This window comes from Hakea prostrata, chromosome 10 (assembly GCF_041222555.1).
Source record: "Hakea prostrata isolate BN-2017 chromosome 10, UWA_Hpros_2, whole genome shotgun sequence".
NCBI lineage: Eukaryota > Viridiplantae > Streptophyta > Magnoliopsida > Proteales > Proteaceae > Hakea > Hakea prostrata.
The window spans coordinates 4715443-4736073 of NC_142609.1; the positions used below are offsets into that span (position 1 = coordinate 4715443).

At 37.6% G+C, this 20631-nt stretch overlaps 1 protein-coding gene and 1 long non-coding RNA gene across 4 annotated transcripts; one reads left to right on the top strand and one right to left on the bottom strand.

Moving 5' to 3' along the window:
- Nucleotides 1-463: 463 nt before the first annotated feature.
- Nucleotides 464-4600, top strand: LOC149001627 (uncharacterized). 3 transcript variants are annotated; one of them, XR_016170372.1, is made up of 5 exons: nt 464-704; nt 2426-2485; nt 2823-3257; nt 3349-3444; nt 3579-4593. It is a non-coding gene; the product is annotated as an uncharacterized LOC149001627 (long non-coding RNA). The 3 variants fall into 3 exon arrangements; XR_016170374.1 differs by having other exon boundaries at nt 2426-3444; nt 3582-4597; XR_016170373.1 differs by having other exon boundaries at nt 464-3444; nt 3582-4600.
- A 1184-nt stretch (nt 4601-5784) lies between these two features.
- On the bottom strand, nt 5785-20322 carry CCD1 (carotenoid cleavage dioxygenase 1). The gene is made up of 14 exons (XM_089136201.1): nt 20033-20322; nt 19119-19189; nt 18701-18715; nt 17624-17735; nt 15436-15535; nt 15136-15198; nt 12640-12750; nt 12378-12562; nt 10758-10896; nt 8828-8945; nt 8641-8742; nt 7858-8109; nt 6374-6485; nt 5785-5977 (listed from the first exon to the last, which is right to left on the bottom strand). The coding sequence occupies exons 1-14, from the start codon at nt 20264-20266 to the stop codon at nt 5948-5950; spliced, it is 1644 nt and encodes a 547-aa protein (XP_088992327.1). The 5' UTR covers nt 20267-20322; the 3' UTR covers nt 5785-5947.
- Between the last annotated feature and the right edge of the window lie 309 nt (nt 20323-20631).

A 20631-nucleotide genomic window follows, 5' to 3' on the forward strand; every position in this document is an offset into this window, starting at 1 on the left:
TTTTCTACCCTTGGTTGCTGTACTTGTTAATTTCTTTTGAATTGAATCTTTTTTTTACCACAAAAAAAAAAAGTTATATTTACCCTTTTACCTTTTTTTATTTTTTAAAAAAATTTTTTTTTTTTTTAATGGTCCCCACCAAAAAAAAAACCCCCCCCCTCCCCCCCCCCCCCCGGCGCCCCCCCCCCCCCCCCCCTCCCCCCCCACCCAAAAAACCCCTCACTGGTGAAAAAAATATTTACCTTTTTATTTTTTCCAAAAATATCTTTATTTATGCACTGTGATTGTGGTCAAGAAGGGTGGGGGAGCACTTTGTGCTCTCCGGTCTGATCCGGACTCACAAAAATCCCTCTAGCCATGGCCTGGTTAGATTTGACAAACCAAAATCCGATCGGACCGGGTGGTTCAAACAACAAGATTTAAACATCCGCAATGCCGCTTAGCTTGTTAGGGTTTGGGGATATCATGCTCTTTCAGCTGTCCTAGAAGAGCTCATCAGGTCTCGCTACTCATCTATTCTCCCTCACTCTCCCGGTTTTTCCCCTTTATTTGAGCTGACATGGCTATTGTCCTTGTAAGATTAATGAATGTTGGTGCTGATAGCTAGTATATACAAGCAGCAGTGAAGCAAAAAACCGAGCCGTTGATATGTAGTTCAGTGTGAGAAACCAGATTACTTTGTTATGCTTTGGATTCGTTTTATGGTAATTTTCAGAGTAAAGTGCTTAACTATTGTTTTTTCACTTCTCCCTTTCATGACTATTGGGTTGAAAATTTGGTGTTATGGTTTTGTAGGCTGCTGTCTATGGTTTGTTCTTGTGAGAAACAATTTATGGAAACATTTCACTATATTTTCTCGTTTTTTTATGTGATTTTATAACGAAAGTTGAGCTGGAGAGAGCTCATTGCTTTACGTGGGTGTAAATATTGTTAGGGTTTTGTTTGTGATTGAATTAATTGTGGGTGTTATAGTGTAACTTATAAGAGCTCACAATATAGGGATTCGTAATCCAGAGTTTGAGTTTCCAAGGACTCCACTGGGTCTTGGATCTTCGCATTTCCATGCCTTTCTGTATGCAGTAACCTAATAACCTTTCTAAGGTTTTCCTCTTGGCAGAAGCTAAATGATTGAGATAGCTTGCTGGGTCTCCAGGGATGGCCATTTGGATGTTTCTCTCTTTATTTTTCCACTGGGTTTCATAAATTTGCAGATTTATTGAGATGGTTGAATTAGAGTAGAATCATTCTTTGCCATCTATTGGACCATCGTAAGACCAAATATGATGTATGGTGTAGGGTTTTGGGCTAGTAAGAAGCATCATATAGAATCATAGATAGACTTAGTGTGGCAGAGATGAGGATGTTAAGATTGATGGGTGGCAAAACTATAAAGGATAAGGTAAGGAATGGTCATATTAGAGCTGGTTTGGAAGTAGCTCCAATAAAAGATAAGCTACAAGAAAGTCAATGAAGGTGGCATGACTGCATCCAATGGATTCCTTTAAGTGTCCTCGTATGGAGAAGTGATTTAATATATATAGAAGGAACTGGAAGAGCTGGGGGCACACCTAACTAAGTTTAGGAGAAGTGGTGAGAAAGGATATGCATGGCTTAGGCCTTGTATCTAGTATGGCTTCAAATGGAGCTGAATGGATGGTAAGGATCCATGTAGTTGACCCCATTTATTTGGGATAAGGCTTCTTGGATATACAAGATCTTAATTAATCACAACATTTAACACTTAATAACTAAAATGCTTCTGTTGCTGGATCCATAATTAAGTCTATGGATCCTTGGGATCTTCCTGTTTATTTTTTCCATGGTGGATTGTTTTTTCTTTGATTGATGGTGCACTTTCCCTTTTACTTCTGAATATGCTAATGCTTTCTCTGTCTATGAAATGGTTAAAATAAATGCTCTTTCCTCCACTCAGACTGATATAATGAAAATGAATAGTTTTTCTTCCACATCCACATTTTCCAGTGATGAAAGGTTTAGTAATCTGAACGCTGCATGAATTTCGGAATGATAGGTGCTCCCATTGCATTCTCTTTTGCAAAGGTTGAGGGACCTTTTCATGCTATGTGGATAGCAGGTGTCCTGAGGGAAGTTGTGGATGCCATCGCTTTGTTCCCAACATTAAAATTTGTGGTACTCCGAACTTTGTTTTAAGTTATGACACATTGTGCTCCCTTTGCAAGCTTATTGCATGGTTGAGGAACTATATTTACTTTTATTTCCTGCCAGGTTGGTGGTAATGAGTATTGTAGAGATTTCTGTTACTTGGCTTTTTAAGATACCAGTGGATGGTAGAGATTGAGCTTCTCTGTTTTTTTTCTTTTTCTTCTTCTTCTTTCAATATAGGTGTGCTGTATCGTCAAGTTTTAAACATTCAGCAACTCTTACTTGCTGTCTTCTACTTTAGTTTTGCAGGTGGCCTTTTGTTTTGCAGACATTTTGAACAGCAGGGTCAATCTGTTGCTGGGTATGTTCCTGTTTGTAGTGGGAAGTAAATTTAGTTATATTCCATGATACCAACTCTAGGAAAAATGACAAACTATATTTCACTTCTTAATATGGTTACATGTCACTTATTATCTTGGAGCATTATATGCCTATTCTTTTTATGTTTTTTTTTGTTAAAGCTCTATAGTTGTCATGACGACAGGGCAACCCAAGGGTTATGGCAGGTGCTTTGTCACCTTAGGCGGGTGCTTAGGCATCAGCCTCCTCAATTTCCATGCATACTTTTGAATCATATGATCAATTACTTGTGCGGTGGATCTTGTTTTTTTAGTTTCTGGTTATTTTGCCTTGATTAGTGACGAGCCTGCAACCGCAACTTCTAGTTCTTGAAGAAGGTGATCCTCTCTGACCAGTCTGTACTGCACGTCCAACTCCTTGGCTACACATGAATGTCTTTTTTCGAAACCTGCTACATATAGAAGTATAGAACCAAGTATGTTACTCCATTCCCGTCTTCTGCCTTCCGATCAAGTAAATGACAACCTCCTCCGAGACCTACAGATAGAAAACAATGTGCTGAAACATGAGTTGAAGATGTTCATCTGCAGCCTCTTCAAAATGTGGAACACTAACAAATGCTGTCATGGTGGGCGTGTTCTACTGCCAAGTTACCGGATGGTGCAAAGTTGCAATTTTACAATGCATTCCCGGGCACTCTCTGCTCTTTCCATGCAGCTAATGTTCTGGACCTGATTAGAAAAGTGAAACCAATTCCTATACCCATAATTCAGGCAATGCCTTCTGGATTGGTTGTTTCAAATATGTGAAATACCACAATAGCTTTGGTGGTGACTGCTAGTGGTTTGTATTTTCCATTGCCAGGTGCCTGTGTTGTTGATTTGGCTACCAAAATGTGCTTCACTGCTTGTTACTGTCATGGTCCTGGAGTATGAACTCTTACACTTATGTCCTCTCAAGGTGAGACCTTAATGATTCTTAGTACTAATTGAATTTTATCTCCAACCATGGTGATCCTGATTCTTATTTGGTCAATTGCATAGATGTTAGCTTAAAGCTTTTGTTCTTATCATCTCCCTTGCTCTTTTTGACAGCAGCAATCAAATCCGGCATCTTTATTGCACTTGTCAAAATAGTGGACATGTTCAACTCAGTTGATTTGTGGAGCATTACGAAGTTCAAAAGGCTGCTATGAATAGTTTCATGGTGAAGTTGCATCTGAGTGTTGGTTTGCTCAGCAAAAACAGTTCACCAACTGCTTATATAGTCCTCAAAGTCCGGTTGTTGCTAGTTCGCCTTCTTGTCACAGCATGCTGCTGAACTTTGCTGTGGTCCCCAGGAACCGAATACAACTATGTCCCTGAAAGTAGACTACTGTCCCAGACTCCGGAGTAGATATACACATGCCTGTTGGAACTAAGTGCATGAGATTTGACTGAAGAAAATGGGACAGAAAATTTCACCATTATTAGGGTTGAGGGATTGGAGAGAGATGGCCTCTATTGGTATTAGGTCTATTGGGCACCAAGGTATTTATTTGTCAGGTGATGTATGGCTTGAGGAAGGAATTAGCGTCCCAACCAATCACAGGTACTATCCAATCTACCACCATTTATATCTTGGTTGGTCTTTCAGCTTACCCTCTCAGGGTTAGCACCCAAAGGTTCCTACTTTCCGGCTAGACACACGAGGGGAATTTGAGTTCATCTGGCTGGAGTTTGAGCAAAAATGAATTGATTTGCTCTGTAATTATGTGTGCAATGAGAGTTGAGCAGGGAAATTCTTTCTTCAGGTGAAAAACACCTTTGTATTACTCTTTGTAATGTGAGTGATAGTAGTATCTGTAATTAGTAGTCTTTGATCTTTCTTCTTTTGTACTTTTAATGCTGGCGGATGTGATGGTAATAAACATTTTCATGCATCAAATAGATTGCCATAGTGTCAAACCTGTATTCTCCTTATAATAATGTAGGAGCTTTGAGTCCAGAATACTTGAAAGATGTGAAGCATGGAGATGTAAAGAATGCAATGGAATCCTAGAATAGTTACATGAGAAATGGCTAAGTGGGGAGAAATTGAGGATTATTCGCAGGTGGGTGAAGTGATGTAGGGTCCCTTGAGGGTAATGTTCAAAGCTTAGTTGCCGTGGTGTCTAGGTGCCTAAGCGCCAAAAAAGTCCAATGTGATAGAAGCCTTTTTGGATGCCCCAGCTCTCCTCTTTTGGGCATGAATATGAGACTAGCATTCGTACTCTTCCTCTATGAGCGAGACTCTATCCAGATCTATCGATTTCCTCAGCATCAAAGCAAGATTCCATCGAAATTTGCCACTTGTTGGGCGACGCCTTATTTTCTTTCTATGAACACCCCACCACTGCACTGAATGATGAACTTTACCTTGATTGGGGAAGAGCCAAGGAGGCCAGTCATTTGACGGAAATGGAAGGCTTTTTCCAAGTGGCTCATGAATCCTTGGAAAAAGAGGGAGCAAAGAAAAGCCCTAACCAGCAAAGCCAAAAAGCTGTATCGAGCTAGGCACGGTGGCTTTTTGGCTTTGGGTTCGGTTGGATGAAATTTGGAGTGAGCTGCAATGAAGAGTACTAAGAGTGCTAAACCAAGTTCTAACCTGTTTCCCATTTCTGTTAATCGGCCATTTAAGTTAATTTCCATTTCTCTTTTAGGATTCTACAGCAAAACAGGAATGTTCAGTTTGGCCGGGCAAGCTTTTACTCTCCTAGCAAGTATTTCTCTTCTCGTATAACAGAAGATATCTTTTGGACTATGTATCTCTGTATGTCCAAACATTATCTGCTTTTTCTTAATACTTTTCCTTCTTTTCATCAGGAGCAGAAGATAGTTTGGGAGTGTGCCCATACTTCAGAAGTTGAAAGAGCAGCAACTCACTAGGAATGTAGGTTCAATATTTTACGCCTTGTCAATGCAGGGTTGGTAGAGTGGTAAGATCAGGGGAGTCATGTGTTAAACATAAAAAGGATGTATCAGGTGCACGCAGACGGCCCGGATGAACCGCCCAAAAAAAAAAAAAAAAATGCCGATGAGGATATTTGAATTGGCTACTTCAAATTGAAGTTCAACATCCCTCGAAGTATCAGAAAAGGAAAGTGAGGTTCCTTAATCTTTCAAAATCAGTAAGAACAGATTGTCATACTTGAGATTTTCAACCTAAAAGCTGGAAGGTTACATATTATCAAGCTTTAGATGTCTGGCATAAACAAAATATTGACTACTGAGGAGCCATTGATGAGCACAAGTAGAATTTATAAATTCCTTACCAAGGTCATATACAGAGTTTTTGGATGATACCCTGGAGACTGTAGAGAAAACAGAAACATGCAATTGGATGGGCTAGCTGATACGCCTATTTAAGATATTTTATACTACGAAGATTTTATACGATTTAAACTGCATTTGTGTTCAGTGGAAAGAAAAAACTGCATGTGTGATTACTGGTTTGCCTGTTGTTGAAGTTGCTCCTGCAAAAATACCCACACGTTTGAGTTTAGTGTCAATGTACGTGAAAAAAAAAATGAAAAGATGAAGCGAAAGACAAATGAAACAAAGTGCAATAACCCTTCAAATTCTAAATTAAACAGTAGATTTCCTATATATGTGATCAATCTGATCATGGTAAAATAAATCTTGGGGGAGGGGGAGGGGGTGGGGGGACCCATCCAGTGACATGTCTTGATCAATAAGGAACATGTCCCATAAAGAGCTCCAGAACTGTGTACCTAGGGACTGGGGATTCCACTTTCTATCTAAAACAGGAAATAGAAAATCTTTGGGTTTACTTGCAATACAGTTCATAAATTTCTAGGTCCTTTGATAGTATGCTTGAATTGATGGAAGCTCAAAGCTGTAATACTTGCCTCTGTCACAAAGAATGCATGGAATCCATAGGGAACCCTATGTGGTAGCTCAACCACTGCAACAGGATCCGGTGACATTGTTTTTGCATCTATTACGTTAACCGCAGATTTTCTGCACATGAAGACATTAAGAACATTAATTGTATAGAATATCTCAAAGCAAAGGGAAAACAAAAATATTTCTCAACAATAGATCAGAAAATAAATAATTTAATTTTGATGTCATTTCAGTCCAACGAAATTCTAAGGCTAAAAATTTCTATTAAAATATCTCACACTTCAATTAATGGTTAAAAGGCCCAAACAGGAATTTTAGTGCAACAAAAAGTAACACCTTTTCGACCTCCTTCAAATAAAAAATAACGTCTGCCATGGAAACAACCATTGCTGTGAAATGGAACTAGCAATGCAGTTCCTAGAGATGGTTAACTTTACAAAAGCAAAATGGAGGACCTCAGGTGAGAAATCACATCCATTGAAGCTCTTCCAAATGAAAATTAATAGCCATGCAAAGAATATTAAACGTTTTCTTTGAAAAACAAGTAATTAACACTTCAGTCCCTTAAGAATTTAAGATAGTTAAAGCAACAGAAGATACATCAAAGACAGATCTGGTGAGAAATCCTAACAATTTACATGGACTTAAATATCTCAAATTAAGTTCTCCAGTTTATCTGAAATTGCTATTGCTATTTGTTCTGATTCTTCAAAATGCACAAATTATCCTCAATGGCACTGCCCCCATCCCTAACCCCAAAAAGAAAAAAAGCCGGGGGCAGGGGCTAGTGGGGGTTGAGGAATTCCTAATGATGAATTTGGAATTGTCCACTCATCACTTTCACGTATTTGCAACACTACAAATTAATGGAGAAAAATCAGATGACAAGCTGAAAGTTATAGAGAACCTCTCTTTTTTCTTGTGAGATATGGTACTCAATCTTTCATCTTTGAACCATGGCTACCATCACTCTTCAACCACATGATACAAGTTTTACCAAAGTTTAGAGTGCACAGTTTCCTACCAAGGGTTCTGTGGGTCGTTGCACCTTGTAAACAAATGACATGCTAATGAAATCAGCTAATCTCTTACGCTGTGTAAAGGGACTAGCTGTACAAGTTTCTGTTCAGCTAACAAGCAACTATCTTGATTTGCATCAGCTAGAGGGTGAATGATTGTTCGAGAAGACTTGTACAATAAGAGAGAGGAGCATTATTTGATATACCTAGAGAATTATTCTTCTTTATGGGATAAAATCATGTCCATGTGCCGCATGTTACCAACAAGAGTTCCGCATTTGGAAATATATGGTTTCTGGTTAGCTTATATAGTGAATACTGAGATACCTTAGATTTCAGAATTTATATAGAAATCACCCAGTCAATTGTACCAAGCATAGTGTGCAGTGGAAAAATAGACTACAGCTACTATTGTTAATATAACAGAAATGTTGCTGCTGATGGCTGGGAGAAGGCAGAAGAGTTACCCAGTTTTCTCATCATGTGCAAAGAATATCAAGTAGCCATCATCCTCTTCAGATGAGGTACCCGGCTCACGCGGGACAAAAATTGCCTCTGAACCAAATCTTCCAACACCAAGGTCAAATATGCCTAGAATATTCCCACCAACTTCGAGCTGCTTCTTCCCAGTTTCTGGTTCTGCAAGAAGATCAAACTTAATAATCCCCGTCACCTTTGCAATGCTGTCCAGAATTGTCCCATAGACAAAACGTTGTTTCCTGAATTTGTAACATAGTTAATAAAAAGAAAAATAATGAAATATGGAAATATTCTTTGAAATGATTCAACACCTGAGAAACATGAATATCATCTGCTCCAGTAAAAAGATCAATGTCTTAGAGAAGAAAATATTAATGACAGATAAAATTATGCAGAATTGTAGCTCATTTCGGAGGGAAAATAAGGATACATTTACTACAAATTACAAACATGGCATACCAAAATTATAAAAACAAAAAGAAAAATGAAATCAAGCCTATGTGACACTGAAAATTAGAAGCTCCATATGATAGAATGCACCAGAAAATAAATCAGAGACAATTCAAATATACAGCAGCAATATATATCAGAAAATTTCACTGTAAAATTCAAAAAACAAAATTTGTGGATCAAGAACAAAGGAAATTGGACATCCAAAAATGTAGCATTTCTAGTCTAGCAAGAAAATTAGTTTCCACATCAAGATGTCCTTTTTGATAAAATTCAAATTGCAAATATCTTCCAAATTCAACAGAAAGACAGAGAGAAACCTGCCAGTGTAGCTCTCATTCACCCGAGGAAAATCAACAGCAGATGTTGACAGTTTCTTCTGTGAAGCTAGTCCAGTTTTCAAATTGAATCTCATCTCATATCTGGCAGGAGCAAGGAAGTTTAGGAACATCCAGGAGGGGGAAAAGAAAAACAAGCTAAAAAACTATGTGGGTAGTAAGGTCCTACAGCTCATTCTTGAAATTTTCAAGCTTTTCCTTTACAACTCCGCTGACCATGTCCAAATCTAGGTTCTCAAGCCGGCAAGTGATCAAAACAACTTCATCACCTTCCTCCCAAGCATTGGCTATTAAGTGAACCACATACAGTTAGAATAAACACCCAAAGATTCCATGCTTTTAATTTTTCATCACATAAAAAACTTCAAAGCTTTCTTTAACTCAAGAACTTAATTATATCTTAATTCCTAATCAATCAATGCTTCCACATAAAGAATACCAATGCATCAGTCCCAAGTGGAAACTTGCTTGGATCAGTGAGATATGCAGGGGTGAAGCTAGGATTCAACACTGGGGGGGGGGGGTAAGAGTCCGGATCACCTCCCCTTCAGGGTAGCATTGACGCTTGTTCACCCCACATTGTGTGGGGCCCATGTGGGGCTCCCTGGGGTCCCACCTCTGAATTATCTTATAATATTCAGATGAGGGCCCCACACATTAAAAATATAGGTAAATTATTAGGAGAACTAAAATACCAGTAATTAAAAATATATTGAAATAAAGCATGAGGACTAAAATTGTACAAGTAGATTTGTTGAAGTTTGAAAAACTTCAAAAAATCAATGAATAGTGGTTACTAAATTTTTGGAGTAAATTATTAAGAAGAAACTCTAAAAGAATATTTTAGGTGGTTAAAACTGATATTTTTATTAGAAGCAATCGAAAGTTTTGGGATTCATGAGTTAGTTTCTAATTGTGTTTTAACTGTTTCTTCCGTTAAAATAGGTTTTAATTGTAATCCTTGGATGACTGTTGAAAGTGACCATTCTACCCATTATCTTTACCCTTAAAATTTTTTTTTTTGGGGGGGGGGTGGGGGTGGGGGACCAAATACTCATATTGCATGCATTAAAAAGGAGAAAAAAAATTAAAGAGATTGTGAAAAAAGTCGAGGCGCCCCCCCTTCCCCCCAGGGGGCAGCCCCAAGGGGGCTCCGCCCCTTTAGATGTGGCAAATTCTAAGTGCCACCACTAAAATGCATCAGTCTGATTAATTGAAATAAACTATAGAGAACACAACAGATACCATTTTTTTTTTTTTTTTAAAAAAAGTGCAATTTATTTCAATCATTTTGGTTTCATATCGAGGAACTGGCCATTTATTTCTTTTTCATCTAAACAGATTCTTCTTGAAAGACAACAAAAATTCTAAATGGACATCCTCGACAAAGTTTTTACTGCTCATCCAAACGCTTGATTTTTGAAAATTTTGGGAGAAAGAGAGCAATTTTAAATGCTGAACCATATGAAGAAGATCAAGCATGACAAGAGAGTTACATAAGTTGATTCACAGAAGATGTTTGGGCTTGAATACTAAAGCTAAGAAACAATTCAATCTTGTTAGGGGTGTAAAGGACCAAAAACATTCTGTAAATGATCAAATCTCATGTTCATCTGCATTAAGCACCACAAACAGAAAGAGGGTGACCAGCCAAAAGTGATTACCCATACACAGGTTTCCATATCTAAAACATTTATGAGCATTAGAAGATGTAAACCACAAAATCAGCTGCAGATGTACTCAAATTACCATTAGGCAACATAAAGACAAACATACATACATATTTCTATTGGAAGCACTGTTCTTCGAAAAGCTACAGAAGCTAATGCATTAGCCACTGCTACATACAACCAAAAAACCACATCTCTAAACCTATGCAGACTTAAGGCCTTCATATTTTTTTATTGATTGGATTGATGGAATAGGTTTGGCTCTTAAATGTTCACTGGGATCCGTACGTATAAGCCTTGCATGACCTGTTTTGGCCGTGAGGCCATGCAAGCCCAGTGCTTGACTAAAGTTGGGACCTTCAGCTACCTTGACTGCTTGATGTACTACACAAATTACAAAATGGGCAGGAAAAATAAAGGAGAGCTTACCGTTATGAAAAATGAAGCAATTTGGAAGCTCAAACCATCTAATTTGAAGCTCATCCTTAGCATATCGTGGAAGTATACCAAAGTGAGCTTTCTTTGTTGCATCATATGAGAAAATTAGCTTTTTATCCTTCACCATTTCCTGGAAGGGGGAGCAGGGCAAAAAAGGAAATGCATTACAAATTTTCTCACGTTTAATATCTTTGGCATTCCAAACATTGAAAAAAGTGTACCCCAGATAAAATGATGAAGCTGAGTAAAGTATGAAAAGCCAAGAATTTCCTTCTTTTTTTATTTTATTCTATTCTTGATGCCTGCCGGGGGGGGGGGGAGGGTTGTAAGAAATCCTGCCTGTTGGGAGAAGGATGCATAAGAAATCCTTCAACAACAAATGACTGCAAGATGTTTCCTATTACAATCAATATTCAGGCCAGACAATTTCTAGGCAATTTGAAAGCACATAAGCACCCATTGCAAATAAGCTGCCAGCATGCTTTTCATTTTCTCTTGCCTTCAATGTTCTAGAATCCTCATATTAAAGGATCTTTTGAATTTCAAGTCTATTAGGCAAAGGAAATGTAACTTTCCACTTATAATATCGAAGGCACTAAAAATAAAAAAGATTACAAATAAAAGATCCATTAGACCAAAAAAATTAGACCCTAAATAACTCTACTAGTCTTCTTGTCAAATAGGGAAGAAATGCAATTTTAAACGACCAAAGTATTTAGACAACCTAAATCAAATAAATTAAAATATAAATACGAAAAATCAAATACATGACATCAATTTAAATAAAACCAAAAATAGTCAAAACAAAACTATAATCTGTCATAACTATCATAACTATAAGCTAGTCCTAAAAATGGGGGAATGTCTAGTTCTTAATCTGTATTAATAAGAGGCAAACGAAACTTTCCTTTAACTAGATAAAGAAAAGAAATTGTCATAATAAAAGAGGAGGGTCAGATGACGCGGATCTAGCTTTAGTGGGAAAATCCCTAAACATAAAAACTAACATCAATGGGCACAGAAAGTTAGAAATGTGTACATAAATCCTGCTTTAATGCATCATGTAGCTGTGAAGAGTGTCCTTATTAGCAGTGATAATAATAGACGAGATTCTAGACTAGTTCAAAACTCAACTAAAGATAGAAATTTAAACTGGGGTCATCTAGCTTTCTGTGCACCATAAGGCTAACCACACATTGGCCTTGACATAAGTATAGGTCTAGTGCTCTTCAATGTCATGACACATGAACCACTTAAATCTTTTCTTAAAATCATCACACACTATAGAATTTAGAACATCCTTTGTACTATATATATAAAAGTAAAGAAATAAAACATACACCTGCATAAGGATAGTTAACAATTCGACGCTTTATGTAAGGGTAAATGGTATTGCATAATTTGTAACAACAAATCCCCCCCCCCTTTCAACTGAACGGTACTTCCAGCTACTGAGGTAAGCTTTTCATATATTAGGTTATTAGTGGTGGTCTTATAAGGATCCAAGAAAGAAGATTAATTTATATTTCTATTGAATATGAAATATAAGCATATTACATTCATACTTAGAGAGTAATTTAATTGCCATAACCTCAGTGATAAAGGTAATACCTTTGGTCGGAAGTAAAGAGGGAGATCCATGAAGATAGCATAGTTCTCTGTGATAGCAAAGTCATGCATCATGACAGGTTCTGGTATTGTTATTGGTACGGGGTCATGCATGAAACCATCCTTGGAAATAACTCGGTAAGTGCAATAGGGTGCAGTATGCGAATAACCAAATGTAAACATCTCGCCTGCAAGAGAGATTGCCACAATTAGAAATCAAGCTACCATATTAAAGCACAAAGTTTGTTCTGAGGATGGATTTTACCAGTAAATGGGTCAACCTTTGGATGAGCAGTGAACGAATGTTGTAATCTCTTGTCATAATCCAACATTCCAAGGGTTTGCAGATCTCCATCTTCCAGAACTTTAAGGACATCTATCAAAAGAAAAATGAAAACGTTTTAAGCTATCCATGTCAAGGGAGCTCAAAATAAGCAGCACAATTGATGGAATTTTGTCTCACAGGTGCCCTTTATAGGTCTGTCCAGAAACTGCACCCACATGACCTTCCCCTCCACAATCCCTCCACCCCCGTCCCCCCCCCCCCCCCAAAAAAAAAAAAAAAAAAAAAAAGAATCTTAAGAACATTTTTCCCAAAGCTGAGTTTGGGCCTAGGCAGTTGGGTTAATATGTCAAAAAAAGGGATAGCTTCTTTAGTAGGAAAGAAAGGAAGAAAGAGAAAAAAAGAAGGGCGGCAGGGGGGAAGGCATGGCCAGACAGGTGGGTCAGGGAGGGCAAACGCATACCCTGTACCTGTACCAACATTCATGTCACAGTGTTCCATGGAAACAAAAATGTCAAGAGATGGAACTATTCTGGAGCGTAGTTCAATACTTCAGATGAAATAACAAAATTAGATGTATACCTTGAAATAGACCCTGGAAAATATGCAACTTCTAGAAACTCTTGACAAGTTGCAAGATTTTGCTTGAAATGGCAAAATAACCAAAAGAGATTTGGTCATTTCTCCATAACAGTGCAACATGATGTACAGAATACCATATTTTACTCAAAATGGTTGAAACTGACTAATGCTCACCAATTTTATAGTTCTTTGTTCCTATCGTATATTCAATTATTGTAATTGGATTTGTAAGTTATACGTAGAGCAGGATTGGTTTGGTCTATACTTCCAACTATTCCGATTCAAAAAATGACTCAATTTATTGGGTGACCAGATTCAATGAACCAGCAGCAGATCTTCCATTGAAGGGCCCATTTAGAGAAGGTTCTAAAACTTTTGATTTGGGATTCCTGAAAATCAGAACGTTATCAACATAGAGTTGATGGGGCCAGTTGGAGGTCACTTTCATGCCTTACTGGATCTAAAGTATAAAAATTTCAGAAGTTTATCTTTGGTCCAATCAAGTTATGTTTAGGAGGATATTTCTCATAGTATTTTACCTTTGAATTGTCTAGCATTTCTATCCTTATTTAGTGTTATTAATATATAAGGCCATCACATTTTTGGTTTATGGCTGGACGAGTTATAATTTTAGTTCTGGTCTTGGCTTTATTCATTTATTTGTCTTGTTTGGATTAAGTTTCGTAGTTGGTTATGAAAGCTTGCAAAAGGGAAATCCTCCCCTCATGATTTTATGATGACAAGAATTAGTAATTTTAAACGAGACTGCCCTCCCTCTCTCCTCTCCCCCTACCCCCTCTCTTACGACATAGTTTTCTTTTCTCTCGCACTCTGCTACATCTTGCTTCTCTTTCCTATGCCCATCACCAGCAGATCTTTTCTCCTATCTGCATTAATATGACTATATTAAGTGCTGAATAGACTATATATAAGGGAGAGGAGACAATAGGCTATATGACATACACTGGCAGACTAGGGTCCAAAAAAGCCAAATTACCATGTTGGGTCTTCACCCCCCACCCCATCTCTTCCCCCTCTAATCTAATGAATCAAACATGTATAAACACATTTAGATAGGCACTCCAGATGCTTCATGGAAAAATACCGACATTCAGCTACACAATGGCCATTACAGGAACACATGTGAAATGGACCAAATTTCAGGCTCATTTCACAGATTTCAACTATGTTTCTGTTTCAACCAGAGTCAAAATCTTAGCTGAAACTTGGAAAAGCACCAAAAGCTTTCATAGTATGATCCAAGGAGTAAAGTTTTCAAGAGTTGCATATAGTGTCTCAGTTTGACCAGTTCCAGGCAGATATAAAGAGGGCGATTGTAGTTGTCAACTCATCAAGGCATCGTCTAGGCATCCATGAGCCTTGCTGGTGTTGCTTTGCAGCGCTGTCCAAATTCCCTCCAACACCTTGGGTCACCTAGACTCGGTGACATTCATGAAGACAACAGAAACCAGAAAGTTTCTCTGGTAGTTGTAATAGCATCTAGGCAACACAAGGCATTGGAGTGGGTTTGAGACGCAAGACTACCAAGGCATCTAAGGTGCGTGGGTGCCTGGAACGTTGCCTTAACAACACCTTGACAACTATGGTTTCTCTTGTTAACTTTGACCATGGAACGATTTCTGGAGACTAGATGAAGCAGAAAATCCCATCATCCAATAAACAAACCAGAATGGTAGGGCAAAGGTTTATTTTCTCCTCATAGAACTCAGCATGTATGTCAAAAGAGGGAGAGTGAATCTCCACTCAATCTGGTAATCATAAAAACTGACACTGCAGTCTTCATCAAAGAAAAGAAGCCTTAAAAGGTTTACTTTTATGACGAGAAAAATAACAGACCAAGGGAAAAAAATAGAGGGAAGAAAGGATGGGACTTACAAGGTTTATCTGCTTCTGAAAGGGCCAAAAGTTTACCATGGTGATAAATGAGAGCTGTATTGCCTGAACAAGTGTCACAAATGATTAAGTCATTTCCAGTACTAAACATTCTTAGATTCATATGAATATTAAGGATCAGATATGCTTCCCGGGCCTGTAATAGATTATAGATGATTCACTTATAGTCAAATAGATAATTTATGTTCTTGAAAATATACAGAGAACTGACATTTAAAATCCTTTTCTTCTGTGAACCTAAATAAAGGAATTTTTTTTTTGTAGTCAGGTCATCAGTCTTACCTGTCCCAGTTCCATAGGAAACATCCAGCACTTTCAGTTTTGCTCGAAGAAGTTGCATATTAACCATTAGTAGACCTAAAAGACCCTTGAGGTCACCAATCTACACATGACACAACAAAGAGATGCTAACTATAGAATCTAAAGAATACATAATCAATGCGCAGTAACTAAAAGACTTCAACTTATGCAAGTTTGAAATAGATCATGACGCTAATAAAAGCTAACAGGTTCTTCTTTTACTGTTTGCATATTGCTCTTCAGAAACATACTCATTCCAGCACTCAGAACTCTATGGAAACCTATGTGATTGCTTATTATGTTTCTGTTCCCCATCTTCATGTTTTTCTCTGTACATTTTCGCTCTCATTGACCTACCACTTTACTTCTACCAAACACTAAATTTCTTGTCATGCTTTGCCCCTTGTCAAGTGCTCACTTGCTGAATGCTTGGTCAGACATTCAAGTCCTAGAAACTGCCTCTCTGGAAAAGAGGGTAGGGCTGCATATATTTGACCCAGACCCTGTTGACTCTGGGTATGACCCTTTTTTGCCAAGATGTTTTGTCTCAGCATAGGTAGGAATCAGCCATAGATGTGGGAATGCATTTCTTGCTCCCTTGCAAGACTTGGACTTTGGTAGATCTCTGGGAAAGGATTTTGTGCAGTGTTGTTGGGTTTACATCATTGAATGAAACCCTGATGGTTTGGTTCTGAGGGCTACACTCAGACCTACGGAATTGCCAAGGGCTACACTTAATCCTATGGAGGACTAAGCATATTGTTGTGAACTGTCATTTTGTCCGGAATGCAATGATGAAAAAAATGATTTCTACTCCATTTGTCAGCTTGTAACTAAATTAAAGACTTGTTTACAAAAGGCTTTTTTAGGAATGTATTTTTCCAAGGTCGTCCCAAGCTAGGAATAGGTGATATGATATCAATGATCCAGCTTGAGGGGGTTGTAATGATGGTAATCCATTTGCAGCTTGTAACTAAATTAAAAGACTTGTTTACAAAAAGCTTTTTCAGGAATGTATTTTTCCAAGGTCATCCCAAGCTAGGTATAGGTGATATGATATCAATGATCCAGCTTGAGGGGGTTGTAATGATGGTATCAACTGTTTAGGCTATTAGCTACTCAAAAAGAAGCCGCAGCTCTGGTTGAGCCAGGGCTTCAAGACTTACTGGACGAAGGAAAGAAAGGCCAGGAAGATCAGCATCTGACCAGAGTGGACGTAGATTATAACCTGATATAGTTGACTACCCAAAGATATTGGTTAGTACAGTCAGCTGCTTTGAAATGGTCTTTCTTGTTTGTACCTACATGTAAAATACACTTAGTCATTGTCTTAAGTATTGGACCCAGGACCTAATTGATAAGTCTTGCTTTTATATCAATACATAAAACCCCCCAAGCCACAAGTTCAGTATTCTGCTCCTCACTCAAACCATGGGGATTATTCTGACATGTTAGAGCGAACAAAAACAGAAACAAAAACAAATAGGAGGAACATTGACATTTAACATGGTTCACTCACCAACGCGGTATGCTACGTCCACAAGTGAAGAAGAACTTACAATATGTAGTAAAAGATTACAATGGAGATCTCTCAACTAATTGTAAGAACTGCATTACAAAACTCACACCCAAAACCCTAAGTCGAAAATCCCAAATCTCACAATGACCTAATAAGAGAACACAGGGATAGGGTGCATATTTATAGATTTTGTTAAGGTAAATGGGTCGACCCATCAAGTCGGGTCGTATTGTACTCATAAACCGAGATCAATGGTGGGCTTTGCTTCCATCATGGATCTCATGAATCCGGGTCATTTAGATTGCCCACCAAAATATGTCGGTGTGGGTCCATCTTTGAAGTAGGGTACAAGAACTCGGGACAGCCATAACATTTTGTCTTCTCTTCTCTCTCACTTTTGCCCAGGATTCAGGTGCTATTGCCACAGGTACCATTTGAACCAACCAAATCCAGCAACTAAGGTTTACAACCAGTGGCTTAGTTTATTAAAACAGAAAAAGTAGCCTATAATTTTGTTTTCAATTGGTTTATTTGTTTGTGATTGTCATTCTAGAGTATGAACTAAAGAAAATAAACTTGCTAAGCTAAATAGAAATTAACAGTAACAAACATGCTGTAAATTGACCTTCCTAGGACAGTTTGCCAAGATACCTTCATAAACTTTGACCCTCCAAAAAACTCTTCTTGTTTCAAGCGTGATGTCCTTACATAACGTGAAACATAAGTAGCCTTTCCATCTTTGATACGCAAACCATGAATCATGCTGCATAATAAGGAATTGATCAATAATTCAGAAACTATACAACAAAGTAGTAATAATAAATACACCAAAAATATTTACTTTTGTACCAATAAATTCAAAACTCTGAAGCTCGGACCAACTAGAAAGGTTAGATAAGATTGAGAAAGTACAAGAAAACAGATGCACTTTATTTGTCTCTGTTAGCTAATTGAAAACGACTTAAGACTGAAGAGCATACAATCAACTTAAAATCAGACAATAACAAGAACTACTTGTTGAATCCTATATAACGAGAATAATAAGTATGTATGACATTTGGAAGAATTCTTCAAAATAAATAAGAATAAGAGACACTACTGGCAGGCACGGGGTAGACCACGCAATTCTCACAGATGTATTGAAGTGCAGTACTGTACTTGTTTCTGTATTTTGTTTTCACCAGTATAAAATTTCATTTACATTTCCTTGTAGATGAGACTTCACAGTATTTTGGTACTAAATTAATCTAACATTCTAGAAGCAGACCAGAGGTAATATATAAGAACATAAGCAGAGCCAGCAAGATGGAATGAATCATCATACACCAAAGACACTGAATCTAGATCATCATCAATGTGACAGATGAAACTTGGTAGTCAATCAGGCACAGAATAAGGAGAAAACTGGGTCTGAGATACAAGCATTAAATAGTCAATAAGACTCAATAACATTTTTAAAATTGCAGTAAACTAAAACACAAAATTTAAATATAATTTGAATCGTACAAGGCTAACAGTCTAACACCAACTCAAGTAACAAAGGAAGGTGTGAAAAAAAAATACGGGAGCCCCATAACCCATAAAGGCTTGATGGGTCAAGTGGATGATTCCAATGGGTTTTACTTTGGAACAGTCTCATGCAGCAAAAGGACCCTTCTAGAGGAAAGTTGAAATGAACTTCATAGACATTTCGTTTTGTTGTGAAGCAATGAAGAGAAAAACACATACCCATCTCCATCAAACCTGCACATGGACAGACAAGAAAATAGGCACAATCATTACCACAGAAATACTAAGATGCAAAATAAAATATAATCCATCAGTGTACAAGCGTGTAAGTGCATGTGCATACATATAGCTGTTTCCAAATTACTCCAAATTAAAGGCTATAAGTTGATAACCTAAAACCAGGACTGCTTAATTAGTAGAACAATTTGGTCAAATATCTGTCCTGGGGATCAAGACAGGAATCCCCCCCCCCCCCTCTCTTTTCCCCAAAAAGAGAAAATAACTAAGAAAGTCACCTCCAGAAAGTGAGTCAATTTTAAATGAATGGACATCATTTCTAATTCTTCATTTTAAAATTTTTATCCAAAGACAGGATAGTAACACGATTTACTTAAAATGATAAGGAAAATAGATATACCAGTGATAGCCAGCAACTGGACGGAACTTTGGATTAGGACCAACCCGAACAAACTCCCCATTCAGGCACTCCTGTGATACAAAATACCCCACGCAGCGTCATTACAAAAATTAAAATTAAAACAAGCCTCAGAATTCGATCAACCTTTGCAGTATGTGCCTCGCACTAATAAAATGATAATACTAAACCGACAGAGTCCCAAAATCAACCAAAGACCAACCAGTTGGTAATTCCAAAATTGACAGCACACAGATCTAATCGACGTTTCTTAGGACAAATAAATCTCAAACAATCAATGAAAGTTCAGGTGAATGTCAGAATCTCATTCAGATCACTGACACTACTAAAAAGTTAAATCCCATACTAAACAACGGATAATAATAAGACTAGTGAAGTCATGCATATTCTTCATAGAAGTTGAATATCAGCGCATGATGGGAAACGCAACTATAAGGGAGAAGATCCGGATTCACTATAAGGAAGCAAGGAAAGCTCTTGAAGGACTCTCGAATCTAATACTTCTAGATAAAATTTCTAAATAAAAACTAACAGAGAACTCCAGGAAAACATTAACAATTATACTAATCAAAACTTCAGATTAAAACTTCAATTGCTCATTTTCGATCGATCTGAGAGAAGGAAAGAAAACTTCCAACACAAAACTTTTGAAACCAATTATCATTTCTCATCATCAGGACAACAACAGTAGCAGCAGCAGAAGCACGAGCAACCACAAACAGAGCAACAGACTAAGTAAAATAAGAACATAATGGATAAATCCGGCGCAAAAACAAGAATAAGCACACCAAATTCACCAGAAAACGATACAACCAAAACAATTCCATTGTTGCACAAAAGATTCAATCGGCTTTAAGAAACTTCAACAAAGCACAAGAAATTTAACGTTCTCTCACCGGAAGAAATCCTTTAACAGGAAGGTTTTCGCAAGGTGGAGTCTCTTCGATCACCGGAGCAAAATTTCCAGATAAGTAGTGTTGAGGCTGTGAAGAATCGTACATAAACTTTACAATCAGTTTCTCCAGAAGATCGACGAACCGCGAAGCGATTCCTTTGCTCGGCTTTGGATCCACAACCACAATCTTTCCGCCATCTTGGCTTTGCTTCTTCTCCTTCTCCTCAACCACCATTGCAACTCTGCTTCAGAGCACTGTTCTGTGTGTATGTGGAGAGATTCAGTTGTCTTTTTATTTGATTTAATATTTAATATTATCTCCTTCCCAGTTCCCACAAAAAAATCATAATTTCTCTCGACAATTTCTAATGGACCACGTGGTGGAAATTTCTTAGGATAATAAAAAGGTAATGAAATTGCCATTTGCCATTACAGTTCCATGAAACTACGATCATGCCATTTTCCTCAGTTATTTATATTTTTCATGAATATATATAAATAAAAAGGTAAAATATAACTAATGCAAAACTGTTTTAGTGGTTGAAAGGTAAAATATAGAGAGTTCACCATGAATGATCTCATAAATTCTTGAAAGAGCTT